This window comes from Nannospalax galili, unplaced genomic scaffold, assembly GCF_000622305.1.
Source record: "Nannospalax galili isolate Female #2095 unplaced genomic scaffold, S.galili_v1.0 scaffold485, whole genome shotgun sequence".
NCBI classification, from domain to species: Eukaryota; Metazoa; Chordata; class Mammalia; order Rodentia; family Spalacidae; genus Nannospalax; species Nannospalax galili.
The window spans coordinates 3,911,863-3,927,713 of NW_008354534.1; the positions used below are offsets into that span (position 1 = coordinate 3,911,863).

The 15,851-nt window shown below is 41.6% G+C and overlaps 1 protein-coding gene across 17 annotated transcripts in view; it reads right to left on the minus strand.

The window, feature by feature from the left end:
• The window catches only part of Erc2 (ELKS/RAB6-interacting/CAST family member 2), a 1,070,830-nt gene that overhangs the window by 698,011 nt on the left and 356,968 nt on the right, over positions 1–15,851 (minus strand). For all 17 annotated transcript variants that reach the window (XR_001872873.2, XR_003846883.1, XR_003846882.1 and 14 more), the window contains exon 4: positions 6,036–6,110. Coding sequence is in view for 14 of the 17 variants with exons in the window: in XM_008851846.3 (XP_008850068.1) it covers positions 6,036–6,110 (75 nt within the window). In the remaining 3 variants the exon portion in view is untranslated. The remainder of the gene's footprint in view (positions 1–6,035; positions 6,111–15,851) is intronic.

Sequence of the window (15,851 nt, forward strand, 5' to 3'; positions counted from 1 at the left end):
TTGCCAAGAAAGCGCAAGGCCCTGGGTTCGGTCCTCAGCTCCAAAAAAAAGTAACATACATGCAGGCAAAACAGGCATCCATGTTAAATAAATATAAATAAATAAATAAATTATATAAATAGATAAAAATTTTAAAACAGAGTTTTGTAAGTCTGAACAAGTTTCATGCCTCAGTAAAATAAAGGCATCATGGAAAGAATCGGAACTCAGGGGGGAAATGGAGCACATGCACATCTGGAGACCTGACAACACAGGTGCAAAAGAGATCAGCACTGCCTTACTACACAAGGTACAGCTCTGCCGCTTTGCAAACATATCAGATGTGCTTTTCCAAAATCCAGTGCTTTCTCCACTGTTCCATGGTGCAAATCTCCATAGAGTTTCCAAAGTAAGTGCTGAGAGAAAAGTCAGTGACCCTGTGGGCCAGCTTAGTAAGACTGCAGAGGAGATGGCATGATGCAGCTGCTCAGTTGACACTGGTGTGTGTCTGGGTAGAACACATGTTCAAATCTAAGCAACCGACCAGCTAGCTGTAGGACCTTGGGCATGTTGCTTACTTTCTTTAAATCACAGCTTCCTCCTCTGAAATGAGATTACTGTGCCTGCCTAATCCCAGGTTTACTGTGAATGCCTAGCTTCTATATGTGTGGGAGTAGAGTTCTTACCATTGGTGTTTACTGGAAGAACAGGTGGCATTTTGCTCAACATTATTACTGTTTTATTGCCATTGTTTACTATCCACAAAAAGAACACAATCATGTTTGTTTGCTTGTAACACCAGGGATCAAAGCACTCTGCCACAGAGCCACAACCCTGGAGAGCCATATTCGTAAGGCCCAGAAATCATCAATAAAGCCTAACTAGGAAAATTGTATGTGGCCCAAATTTCATATAACTACAGCATCCTGAGAAAAGGAAATATTTTAACTAAGCCTTTAAACTGTGCCCTCCAAAATGAACTATGACAGTCACTTTGCAGCATCCCTGAATATACCTCAGGACTTGGGTAAATTCAGGAGGGTTACTGGGCTATGGTTAAGCAGGTTTAGGTTCAAACTCCCTTCCTAGCTGTGGTTCTTAGGAAAGTTGCCAACTAGTAGCTCTTGACATCAAATGTTTGCTCCCACCCTTCCCAGACCCCGTGGACCTGAATGGGTTGAATCTGTTAAAATGTCAAGACAACCCTTTGGGGAAACTGAACCCAACTGCAGGTCAGCTCCATACCGAAGAGGCACAGTGTTCAGTTTTAGTAAAGAAAATCAGCCTCCACACTGAGTTGCCCAGAATGCAATCACGTTCTTTGATGAGCACCAGGAGAGCACTTGAGCATCATCATGAAGCTCTGTCTGGTGCTGCTTCTTCCTAGTTCCATCTGTCTAAAACAGCCCAATGGGGCACGTGTTACCCAAGAGGCATCCTATGGGACACACGCCCTAGCTGGGGACATGAAGGCAAAGCTCAAAGCTTCAACAGAAATATCATCTCATGGGGACATCATCTCCCCACTTCTCAATCTACAGTAGCTAACAAACTTCCCAGATCAAGAATGTTTTCTGAAACATTTATTCAAACCCTCATATCACACAGAGGCATTCCACTTGATAAATCCTGCTGAATATGGATCATTTCTACTGTGTTGGCAGAAAGTTGTTTTTCCTTCTTTCCTTCTTCATTTCTCTTTCTTTTCTTTCTTTTGTATGTATGGTATGTGTGTGCACATGTTTGTATGTATGTGCACGTGTGTAGGTGTGCAGGTGCACATGTGTATGCATGTATGTGGAGGCCAGAGGTTGATATCAGGTGTCTTTCTCAACTCCTTTTGAGACAATGCCTTTCACTGAACCTGGAGCTCAGCAATTGGCTAGGCTGGCCAGCTAGTGCGCCCAGAGGACCCACCTGTCTTATTCCCATTCCCCAATGTTGGAGTTTCAGGCATGCACAGAGTACCTGGCTTTTTATGTGGATGCTAGGGATCGACACTCAGGTCCACATCTCCTGAGTACGGAAAATTGTTTTTGCTGATGAATATAATTTAATATATTAAGCAAATGAAAAGCAGGGGACTCACTATTTTTTATTTTCAAACTGAGCCATTAATTGTGGGGTGACATTTTATACTCCATCTCAGGAATCATCATTATTCTAGGACTAGCTGGTTTTTGCACTAAAAAAAAAAATCTCTGGGGCTGGGGAGATGGCTCAGCAGTTAAGAGCACTTGCTGCTCTTGTAGAAGACCTGAGTTCAGTTCCCAGCACCCAGTGGGGTAGCTCACAGCACCTCCTCTGGCCTCCACAGTCACTACACACACATATGCATATACAAGCACAATTTAAAATTTAAAATTAAATCCTAAAATAATAAATCCTCTCCCTACCCTTCCTTCTGTGAATTTTGAAGCTATTACAGCCAGCTTACTCAGACAGACAAGGAGAGACTGTTTGAAAACACAGCTTGCTTGAAGAAAAAGACAAATGCAAATGTCCTTTGAGCTTTCAATCAATCTGTGCCTGAAGCCATATACTAACGTATTTTGTCTTGTTTTGTTTTCAGTTAAATGAGCCAATAAATTTCCTTTTGACTTCAGCCACTTTGAATTAGATTTCAGTTTGCTTAGAAGTTCTAATGAAGAAAAAACTTAAAATACCTGACAAATACTTCCACGATCATATTTCACTTTCTTTTTAAAAAAAAAAACGGGTAGTTTATCAATGAACTCAAGAAAGTTTAATTTTTTGACATCATGTTCACATGATAAATTTATAACAAAAATAGGCTAAGAACATAATCTTTCAAAAGACTCAGCATTGAAGAGAGAAAAGGCGAAGTCAACCTTTGAATTGTCACTGTCACTGACAGCTCTCCACAGGAGTGAGCAAAGAGGAGGCACCTAGTAAAGAATCTGCCACAGAATCCAGAAAAGGTGCCTCACGAGGTCTGTAAGAAACGAGCTTTCCGAGAAATGCAGTGTTCAATGTGGAACATACCTGCCAGACCAAATCAGGACCAAATTTAAACCTTGGTGGTTCCTGTAAGAAGATAAACAGTCAATAACCTCACCTGCTTCCTTCCTCTCGTGTTCACTCAGGTGACCCCCACACAGGCTCTATTTGCTGGTGGGAAATGTGGCAGCTGCAGAGGACTGACCCCCATTGTGGTAAGGCCAACTGGCTCAAGTTCACCTACAGAGATGTATTCTCACAGCTCAACATCTCCAGGGGGTACACAGAGCTCTTACAGCATACTGGGTTGGGGTTCAAAAAATGCTTGAAATTACGTAGGATTTTCCAGACCTTCACAGTTAACCCTTTCTTGGGCTTTTGCAAAGTGTGTTTGTGGGGACAATGGGGGTTCAGAACTCCACTCTCAGTGTCTCCACCAAACAAGAGACAAGTTGGGGTAACTTGTGAACCCCAGTTCATACCATCTTCCCGAAACTAAAGGACACTTTAAGAAAGCACCATGGGGCATGGTGACACATACCTGTAATCCTACTACTTAAGAGACAGAGGTAAACTGCTCTGGAGTTCATGATCAGCCTCAACTGCACAGCCAGTTCAAGGCCAGACTGGGATACATGAGAGGCTGTCGAAGACAAACTAAACACTCACCTCCTTTTAACTTTAGATTTGGTCAAGGGACTAGATAACACTACTGTTTAGCCAAAACTAAGACTAAATAAATAAATAAATAAATAAATAAATAAATAAATAAATAAATAAATATTCCACTTTCCAAGTATAAAGTCCAGGTCTATTCAGTAGTTACCTCCAAGGGCTGCATAGTCTGGGTTTATAACACTCCCTCTAATTTCTAATGCACAAAATTGGATGAGATCAGAGCCTCTGTCACAAGCACATACACATTTAAGGAGATGACCTTGTACCAGCTGCCTCTATAATTCAATTTAGTTATGTGGAGCAGAGATGCTAATGAAGCCCAGCTTCTGCACGGACAAAATGTAAGAGTGCTTTCATGAGTTAGCGGGCACCCAAAAAGACAACAGAACTCAGCTCAGTTTCCTGACAAATACACTCATGTTCATTCATCCAAAAATAAATAAATAAATAAAAACCCTACAAATGTGTATCACTGACATCCATAAAAGGACACGTAAAGGCTCAGCTTACTGAAAATACACCTATTTGAATTTTCTCTAATAATTATGTTCTATGCCTTCTTAGGTAGATAGCCTAAATTTTTTCACACTTTTATAATTTATTTATTTTATAATAAGACATGATGCTAGCTAGAAGAGGAAACAGAATCGAGCAGAATTTCTACACAAAAAAGTCGTCAAAGAAAGCAGTTGTCTTAGAGAGACACTTGATAAGAAATTACCCACCACATTAGGTGAGATGCCTCTCCAGGTTTCTCCAAAGATTTCTAGAACTTGCCTTTTCTTTATTTAAAAACGGATAATTTAGAAATAGATTTTCTCTCTATATATACATATATATACATATCTTCTCTGTTATTCTTTGTGTTGGAGATGGGGAGGTCAGTATGCAGATAACTGGAAAGGAAACTGAGCCACACTTAAAAAACAAACAGGTCGCCGGGCATGGTGGCGCACACCTTTAGTCCCAGCACTTGGGAGGCAGAGGCAGGCAGATCTTTGGGAGTTCAAGGCCAGCCTGGTCTACACAGTGAGTTCCAGGACAGCTGGGGCCACAGGGAGACCCTGTCTCAAAAAGACCAAAATAAAACAAACAGGTCGAGGAGAGTTGAGGTTTAGTTTGGTTATTTTTCCTTTCATCCAGTTTCAGCTTTGGCTGCAACGTAAAGCAAAGGTGAAATCTCAGTTCCACCACTGTCCTCAAAGACGAGAATAAGTTTCCATTCCAATAAGCCAGGATCAGCCACTATGGGTTACTCTTATTAGTATTTCATTCAAATAAATACTTTCCAAACCAACTTTCTGCAAACATATCATGAGTGCCCAGACATGCAACTGATTTGGGGGATGTGCAGTTGAAAAGCCAAAGTTCTGTACTGTTTCCACAAAATAAAATCCACTTGGGTGAAAACACTGTCATTTAATAGTTTAAGTCAGAATTGTATATGCCAAGAGTTGAAAGTTCATGTGAGTTTTTCTCTAGGACTTGGGATGCTTTTGGGCAGACAACTCAAAATTACATGCTACAAGAGAGACGGAGAAGTCACTGTCCCACGAGCAATCTTCCGTGCTTTTCTGAAAACCAATGGTGTCCAGGAATCTCTGAGTGAGAACTCAAGTGTGGAATCTGCAGATTGCAAAGATTATTGTTTTCTTAATAGAAAAATTTACACAAAAAATGATTTATTCTTCAAATTTTTATAAACTGCTTCCTCTGGCACAAACTAGAAATAAAAGACTCGATTTCTAGATCGTAACAAAGCCCACGGTTTCTCTTATACCTGCTGCCCGATCACAGACAGGGCTGCCACCACTGACTTCATTATTCCTTACAAGCTCTGAGCCCAGTCAGAAAGGTTTCTGTGTGACTTGAAATAGTTTCTCTCTCTTCCTGTCTGTGGTATTTCTATGCTTTGCAGATATTTAATAAATTATTCTTACTTCCAGTTTGGTTAAGGAGAAAATACTAAAGTATCATTCTTTGAAAAATGAATCTTGCTGAAAGTGAAATTTTAATTGTTTAATAACTCCAATGCACCCTTTGTGGAATCCTACTTCCTCAACGGTGTCTTTTCATTATAATGGGGTCGGGGTGGGATTAATTCTAGCTTGATAAGCAAATATTTTTAATGCCCAAACCAAAGAGCCCTTAAAGGCATTGGTGACACTCTGGGAATGAGCCCAGCTCCTTGCAAACAAGGGATACTTAAGTCCTTTATTCTTCTGCATAGAAAATGCACTTTAATTAAAGGGCCAATAAATTATATGCACCCAGGAAAGCAAAGTGAGCCAGAAACCAAGCACCCCCAGGGTGCCCAAAGGAAAACACGAGGTTCAGTTCTCATGTTTGTTAGGCAACATCAAGCTAGAACCAACTCCCAGGCACAGTTGGTTCGGATAAATGTGCTCAGTTCCTACCTTCATTTCAATGACAGTCTGGAGAGCCTTCGTCTTGGCTGGCTCCGGCTGGAGTTGGCTTCTTCGGTGCAGTTCCTGGGGAGGAACACGATAGAAATAAGCCTGACGATGCATCCTTCTGTTACACCATGACCTTTACACAGCTACCGCACAGCCCACCGGGTCCAGGTTCCCTGCACACAGACATAAACAAGCCACAGGTGCCTCTCTCCCCACACTCTTCATCCCTCCTGCCTGCAGCCTGTGTTCCGGTGAAATGCTCCTGGCACATGCGCTATTTCTGAAACTTCAATCAATAATTAATGTCAACTGTGACAAAGCCAGCAAGTAATCATAGTCCAAACACTGTTCAACACTGGGGCTGATGCCCAGCCTTCAAATCTTAATTTACTCAATTACATTACTCTGTGCTGCCGACACAAAGAGCAATGAGATGGAGAAAAAAAAAAGATGCCTAGCGTGGCTGCAAATCCACTGCACGCATGGCGTTTTGCTACTGAGGCAGGTTTGCAATGAGCAATTTCAAGTCATTTCAGTACAACCACGACACTTTTTGTTTAAAATCACATCTCTGTGTGATATACTTATGCATCATGATGCCAAGAAATTGAAATTGGCATTAACAGTGCCAGAAGAGACAAAGATGGTCAAAGCCTCATGTTCACCCAGGAAATCCTGGAAAGATCGCAAGCATTTCTTTCAGTGAAGAGGAAACATCATTGCAGTCTTAAGCAGAGGGCTTCCTTGCTCAATGCCTCACCTCAAAAGAACAATTTTGCCAATACTTTAAGAAGTCATCTTAGCAGAAGAGAGAACAGGTTTGCTCAGGTCATATTTTGATTTTCTTTCTTTTTGGTCTTTTAGAGACAGGGTCTCCCTATAGCCCCAGCTGGCCTGGAACTCACTACAGTCTGCCTGCCTCTGCCTCCAAGGGGTGGGAGTAAATTTGTGTGCCTCCACACCTGGCAACATCAACACTTCTAAAACTTGGGAGGAGTAAGTTTTTAGCTGTTCTCATAGAGGCATTTAAAATTAACTACATTTCACCGTTTCACCTCCTATCACCAGCATTCCATAAAGACAGGATGTTAACGCAAAATGGTGAGAAAAACCAAATCCCACAATCAAGGACAGTCCTACCAGGACAAGGTATACCCATGAGCAAGTAACTTTCATCCATCTCGTCCCATGCTGTCCTTCACGTCAGTGAAGAAGTCCTGAGCCATTCACCATGATACACGTGTCTGAGGACCACACGGGGTACTCAATGCCACAGATCTAGGTTTATAAGTCTGCGAATCATATCCTACCCCCAAAGTTATAAGCAGCACAGATCAGCAATCCTGTGTAATACCATTTCTCAATCTCTGATTTTAATTCTAAAATTGCTTCCTACTCATATCAGGTAGGACATTTCCCCCACTAACATATCCCTGGACGGGATGGAGTCGAGAATTGATGGTCCTCTTTTATAAAGAGAGAAATAGAGAGGTCCTCTCTCCTTTTGAAGGCTCAGGACTGCAGAGACCCAGCAATGTGTGAGTGTGTGTGTGTGTGTGTGTGTGTGTGTGTGTGCTACCTGGAGGTGACAGGGTGCTTTCTGAAGGAATGACCTTGCTGACAGTTGTCTTTTATTGCACCTACACTGTCCCTGCACTGCTGGTTTCTTGCAAATCTCAGCACCATCAAATGAAGACGACAACCCATGAGGTGAATCCAGCATGCTTCTGGTAGACATTCAAACACTGGTACCCACCATGGCCCAGTTCATGTCTAAGTAGTGTCACTGAGTGGGAAGCTGGAAAGTGCTATGGCTGGGCTACTGTTTAACTGCATCCTCCAAAACTGCATTCATTGGACGTTTGGTTCCAAGTGTCGCAGTGTGCAAGGTGATGGGACCTTGAAGAGGCGAGGCCCAATGAGATTCATTAGGCCATTAATAACACTGTCTTCAGACTGAATTAGGTACTTCTGGGATCCTGGTGAGTTGCTACAGAATAGCAAGCCTGAACCTTCCCCCTCTCACACGTACTCTTGCCATGACACTCTCCTCCAAGATGTAGTGCATCCAGGGGCCCTCACCAGAGACCACACTCTGCTGTTTGGACTTTGAACTTCCAGAACTATAAACTAAACAAATCTCTTGCCTTACTAAGGGCCCAGTGTCACATATTTTACCTTAGCAATGGAAAATGAACACAGAAAGAGGGACACAATACTTCCTCATTGTATAGTATTTTAATGACAGAGAAACACATGGCATAACCTCAAGATCCTAATTAAAAGTGAGAGAATTATGAGTTTAATAGAATTTACTTAATTCTGAGTTTGCATATTTAATTGTAACCTTCACCAGTAGAGTATATTTCCAATATTCAGCTTTCATGGGTCACAACCAATCCAGTTCCAGTATACCATGGGGTGAATCTGACTCAGACTTCAGCCTCCAAAATAAGTTACTTAATCATTACCACTGCTTCCAACATTGCTGGAGTTCACCAGACCAAAACAAAAAACAAAAAAAAACAAAATTGCACAGACACAGAAAAGAGACGTCACTCCTCAGAGCTATTCTCTGTAGCAAATGGTAGGGAAAAAAAATATACTTCATGGACCATCAGTTCTGACACCAGATAGTAACAATATCATCTTTTACAAAAGACAGAGATCCAGGCAGGTGGTATGCATACCTGCAATCCCTATAATCCCAGATTTCAGGAGACTAAGACAGCCTGGACTACATAGTAAGATCCATCTTTAAAAAAAGAAAAAGCTAGCCAGGTGTGGTGGCACATGTCTTTGATCTTAGCACAGTCAGGTGGATCACTATGAGAGCAAGCCCAGCCTGGGATGGTCTACGTAGCAAGTACCAAGCAGATGGGGCTACATTATGAGACCTGCCTCTAATCAAAATGAGAGAGAGAGAGAGAGAGAGACAGAGACAGAGACAGAGACAGAGACAGAGACAGAGAGAGGAGGAGGAGGAAGAGGAGGAAGAGGAGGAGGACTGAGAAAATGATAGTTTCATCCCATAGCCAATTCTATTCTAGAATAAAAAAATCGTAAGATACTTTCAGGAAGGCAGTTAACCTTACATGAAACAACCAAAAATAATCAAGAAACAGTTAAGCAAGGAGGTGAAAATGCAAAGCACAGGGCAAAGGCATTTGCTGTCGTACTTTCTATCAAACATGAAAACATTACTAAGCACAGATGTGCAATGAAAAAGCTGAACTTGGGCACTGATTCTTCAAAAGTGGAAACAGTTCTCTTTCTTACCATTATACAAGTTCTGATATAATATAAACTAACTCAAAATCCGGATCGGGCTTTGTCCTCTGTCACTCTTTAAAAGAAGATCTCCTGTTACCTGGAAACTGTACTTTTTCTCTTTACTCTTTTTCAATCCTGGCTTCACGTTTCTAAAGAGCACCTTAATTCCAGGGTGTTAGGTTGGTAAAGATTCCAACCTGTGTGCAGACCTCACAGAATGTGTAAAAGCCCCTCTCAGCATTTCATCCACCTCCAGATTCTGGAAGCACTCACTGTGCCTTGGTGGAGAGGACACCATTCCATGACACCATAAAGAGTTGTGCTCCTCTATTATTGTGCAGAATTGTTAGGAAGCCCCTTGCCACCTTGGATCTAGATAGAACTTTCTAGTCAATGGAAAATGGACAGAAATATAACTCTCTTTCCAGAAAAAGTCCCAAGCTATGCCTTAGCCCTCCCCACTATCCTATCCTGTTCTAGAACTCCCAGACCCAAGAATAGTGCAAGGCTACAAGATAAAAGAAGCCTGGGTCCCTGAAGCACCATTTGAAAAGGCCTAACACCTACGTGGGAGTGTGGGTGACTAATACACTTCTGCGTAGTTCAGCCTCGGAGCTTGCAGGCTTTACCTGGAGAAACCCCAGCTCTCTCTGCTTCAGCTCCTACAATGGCTGCAAGGAAAGAGAACACCTGTACTGTGGCTGCTTCTGAATCCCTACAGAGATGTTAGCCTGGGGCTGTGTACCAAGTTTTTCTAAATAGATAGTAAATGAATTGCTTGCTGGATACTCTAACTACCCAACTATCTGTGAGATGCACCTATGGTGCAGGAATCCGAAACTGCAAATAGATTTGCCTGGGAGAATTTGATGTCCTCACATACTGATTCAAGGGAATACAAAGTTTAATTTAAGTACAGGGCCACTCAAGGCTGTTCTGGTCACTGCTCTCTGTAAGAATCAAACAGAATTTATAGGTTCTCTCTCAGAGTGGGCACAGACGCATACACGGGAACAAAAGGGACACTGCTTCGGTTGTTCCACAGGGCTCAGAATTTTACCTCTGAACCAAACTTGGAGCTTAGAACGATTCATTGATGGGAAAGAGCACTGAGTCAGAAGTTGGTAGGATACGGTCACAGCCTGATACAGCCCCAGTCTGAGACCCTAGGTAAGAGCCTCTCCTATGGGGTGGGGTTAAAGATAGGTATCTTATAATTTCCAGCCTTGGAACATCACTTCTTTCAGTAAGCAGCTGACTCTGAAATGCTAATCTCTGGCTGGTATTTCCGGCCTTACCCATTCTCAGTTTTAAAAGCAGAAGAAAAAAATAGTACAAGAAGAAAACTGGCAGAGCAGGTCTGACTACCTGCGCTCTCCACTCCACCATCAACAGGGAAATAGATCAAGGTCCTAGAACTGGGGAAAGAAACCTCAGGTGGCTCATTGGAATGACATCTCTTGGTTCTTAATGAAAGTCCAGGATCTAGTATGCTAATTAGGATGGACACCAGCCTCTAAGACAAGTCTGGTAAAACAGTGTTTGTATATACCACCTAATTTCTTCAGTAGACCAGAGTGAGGGGAAAAAAAAAAAAAACAAAAAACTCAAAACTTAACTTTCTTCCCAAAGATAATCACTATTCTTATCTGCCTCTACCTTACCATGGTTCTGGAAATCTATTGCTAATAAGAAGCTAGCACAACTGGCTATTAAGCACCATTTTATTATGCTCATGAATTGTAGGTCAGGAATTTATAAATCATGTGTGGAATAGGGAGGCTTACCCCTCTGGTTGATGCCTGTGTCCTGGAACAGGAAGGACTGGTTGTAGCTCATTGTCATGGTGCTTGCCTAGCATGGGTGAAGCTCTGGGATCAAGTCCTAGCATCATAGGAAAAGAAAATTGCTACTCTCATGGACTAAAACCAAGTGGAGAAATTAATAAGTAACAAATGTAACTCCAAACATCAATTCATATCAGTCTTAGATATGACAGACATATATCCAAACAATAATTTGACAGAGGAGGTAAAAGAGAGAGGGAAAGACACCACTATCTGAGCTCCCATGGGAATTTTACCCAAGATGCCAAAAGGGAGAAAGACATACTAATTTTTTTTTTTTTTTTTTTTTTTTTATTTTTTTTTTTTTTAATTGGGAGTAATTTAAGTGAAAATATAGAATTTTAATTTCAGCTGACAAATTTAAATGTTAGGGGTTTTAAAATTACATTTATTTATTTATTTGTTAACGTGGGTGAGCATGCATGCTGTCTGCTTGCACAAGCCATGGCACGTGGAACTCACAGAGATCTGCCTGCCTCTGCCTCCTGAGTGCTGGGACTGCAGGCATGCACCACCTCACCCAGCAAGACATACTGATTTTTAAAGGCAAGCAAGACAGGAAGGTGGAATGGGATATAATGGAGATAGGCTGATCAATAAAAGGTACCAAGCAGTTGAATTTCAAGGGAAGAAGAGCTCTAATTACCATCTGGAGACCCTTGAATAGTCTTCACTGAAAGTCATGACCTAGGTAAGATGAATTAGGTCTTAAGCATACAGAGGAGAGGAAAGGGCAGAGGACTGAGCTTAGGGCATTCCGGTATTAAAGGGTCTGGGCAGTGAGAAAGGAGAGGCAAAGTAGATGGAGCAGAATCAGCAGCAGGTAGAGAGAATGATGAGAGGGAGGCCATCTTAGATCGCAAGGGAAGAAAGTGTGTCACATATGAGACTGACCACCAGACCCAGTTCGTGCTCAGCACTCCGTAGGCAAAAGCAGAGAACTGAGTACTTGACTTAGTCACATTAGGTCACTAGCAATTTTGACTCAAGTAATTTGGGTGAATAATATGGCTGAACATCTGACTAAAATATGGTACAGGAAAATGGGGAAAGTAGTGAGCTGCACTGCTCGACTAACTTAGCATTGTTTCTATCAAAGCTTTACTTTGGATTGGTACAGCCAAGCTCATGGTAGAACCTTCACAATAGCCAAAAGTAGAAACAACTCAAATGTCCATCCCCAGATAAACAGATGTCCTATAGGCTCACAATGGAATATCATTCAACCTGAAAACGGAAGGCACTTGTAATACCTGCTACAATGTGGATGAAACTGAGGACATTGTGTTCAGTGAAATAAGCCCGTTACGAATGCAGAAATGGCTGGAGAGATGGTTCAGTGGTTAAGAACGCTGGTTGTTCTTGTAGAAGAGCTGGATTCAAATCCCCGTACCCACATGGTGGCTAACAACAGTCCATAACTCCAGTTCCACAGGATCCAAAGTCCTCTTCTGTCCTCTATAGGCACTGCATGACACGGGTGCACTTACACACATGCAGATAATACAGTCATACACAAAAAATAAAAAGTAAAAACTAATTGCATAAATGGTGATTTCAGGAGGATTCAGAATTTCAGTTTAGCAAAATTTTTTAAAAAAGAAAAGACTAGTTGAACAAGAATGTGGATAACTTATCACGACTGATTCATACACTAGAAACAGTTAAGACTGCAAATTTTATATTCTTCCTATTTTGCCATAATCACAACCTTTTAAAAAACATCAGCATAATAGAAACTAATGAACTTCTGCAACCTTCCTCGTTTCTACCTGTCCAGGACGTGACCATCATCACAGAGGCAGCATCTCTCCCTGCCTCTCTGTGTTTTTACTGCACATCACTTTCTCGTGCACAGTATAAAGCTAATTATGCAGTGTCCTGCTTTTTAATTTACAGAAATACCAGTTGTCCACAATGCATTTTAATTTGGGCTTACTAATATTTATGCCTGTGGGATCTGTCTATGTAAATGCATGTTTCCCATCCTGTCGTTCTCCACTGCAATGTTTCAATAGGCCACCCAGGACATGGGGCAAAACCTCATCTCTGTCTGTGTCTGAAGACATGCGTAACAATTATCTTCCTTCTTAAACACGCTGCTCTTTTTGCTTGGAATGGTCTTCCATCCTTCTATTTCCTTTGCACAGCTGGTCAAACTACAGCTCACAGGCCAAATCCAGCCCACCACCCATTTGGATGAACAAAGTTTTATTGGAACACTGCTATTACCTATGGTTGCTTTCATTCTCTAATGGCACAGATGATCAGCTGTGACAGAAACCAGAGAGCCCCCAAAGTTAAAAACATTATCTGGCCCTTTATAGAAAACTTTTCAATTCCTTGTCTAGGATGTCTTTAACAGTCATCCTAGCAAGCATCCACTTCTTAAGTGGTAGTTTCAAATATGACCACAATCCGTGACATTCCCTACCCTTCACCATGGACTGGGCTCAGCAACTCACTTTCAAAAAACTGGAATATGTTGCTTATGGTGTATGTGACTTCTGAGGCTTGGACATAAAAGACATTATGACTTCCTTCTAGCCTTCATTCTTGAATCACCTGTTTTGGGAGAAGTCATCTGCCACACTATATGGATACCAAGCCATCTTATGGAGAAGCTCATGTGATAAGAGACCACAGCCTCCTGCAAACACAGTAATGAATCATCACAAAGGTGGGGCATCCAGTCCCAGGCAAGTCTTCAGATGACAAGAGCCCTGTCTACGAACAACCTCACGTGGAGCTTTAGGCTAAGACTACCCAGCTCAACAACTCCCAAACTCTTGCTCCACAGATTCTGTGAGATAATACATGGCTGCTGTTGTATGCCACTAATATTTGGGGGGTAATATTTATATAGCTGTAGACTACAAACATAGTGCAGGAATGTTGTTGGCTGGCCCTACAGACAGCTGTAAGTTCCACACCTTCACATACCCCCTCATGGCTTTGTAGACACTTTCTTATATCACTGAGTAAGGCTATAACTTTACACTAACTTATAAAACTAGATATAACCGATTCATGTCCATGTCCACCATTTAAGTAGGAAACTCCACGAACACAAGGACTCTTTCTGTCCACTATAGTCCCAAAAATACTATTGTGCCTGCCAAGAGCAGATGCTCAATTAACAGTCTGACCACTTAAATAGAATAGATAACATTGTAGTTATGAGCCTGGCTGCTTACAGTGCTTTTGACCAAAAGTAGTCTGCTGTGGAGGATAACAGCTAGTAGTTACTTATGCAATGCTGTGTGCCAAGCAATCTTCTAAGCACTTTATAAATATTAATGTGTTTAATCCTCAAAATAGCCTCCTTAGGCAGGTACTATTATTATCATTATTTTTCAGTTGAAACAGAAGCAGAGAAGTTAGGAACCTGCCTAAGAAAAGCTGCTGAACTGCAGGGATCTGTTGCCTGCCTCCAGAGCCTGGGGTACTAACCAACACATACGTCCATGTTTTGCCACTTGGCTTTATGCTGACATTGGACGCCACCACCTCCCCTGCCTCATTTCATTGAAGTCACCTCCCTGTATCACTTTCAATTTGGTATTCCACTCCCCAGTGCCTTCTTCAGTACTTGAAAATCTAAAGAAATTTGCCTCGGTAACAATTGAATGGTCCTATGAATATTAGTTACTTAGCTAAGAGTTAAAGATAAACATAATGAGGCACAAAATGAGGGAAAACAATTACTTTTAGATAGAGCCATCCCTCTGTACCTGTGAACATTCCATTTCTAAATTCAATTAGCTAGAGATCAATAATATTCAACAATCCAGCATGGATGGGGAGGGGCTACCAAGGCCCCACCCCTAGCTGAGGAGCAATGGCAGTTGATGGTTATTGGAGGAGGGGGAGAGTGACACTTTTCTATGGGGTGTGGCCATGTGTAGGTTGCCTATGCCCCACAGATGCCCTGAACCCATGGCACATGGGCAGCACTAATTGGACACAGTGGGTTACTAAGACAGACAGACAGACAGACATGAGAGAGAAAGAGAGAGACAGACAGAGAGAGAGACAGAGAGAGACAGAGAGACAGAGAGAAAGACAGAGAGAGACAGAGAGAGAGATATGCTAGGGGAGCCCAGCATATCTGAGAAGCAATGAATTCGAATGGGGATTGAGGGGTAGGTATGATTACAATTATATACATGTATGAAACTTTCAAAGAATAGATTTAAAATATTTAAAACAAATACAAATTAGGTGAAAATGTGTCTGGCCTGAAGACTTTTCTTGTCATCACTCTCTAACTAGCACAGTATAACAATGATTAATAGAGCATTTTCACTGTGTTAGGTACCATAACTGATATATGGATGTTTTGAAGTAAATAGGGGAATGAGTGTAGGTTATAAAAATACTATCCTATCCCATTTTGTATAACAGACCTGAGCATTCACGGACTTCAAATCTGTGTGAGTCATAGGACCAATATCACTCAGATTTTGAGTCAACTGCAATAACCATGCCAATCTTTGACAGACCAAGTACTTTAAAATAATGTAAAAATAGTTAAATGATAAGAATAAGGCTAAATCACGAAATCAATTATACTGAAGTTTGGATTTTACAGAGCTCCAATTCACGACCCCATGGAATATTCAAAGGCTGATCAAATGCAGAGCACCAAGGAACAACCTAAATATATCCCAAAGAATCATTCTTTTCTACATAC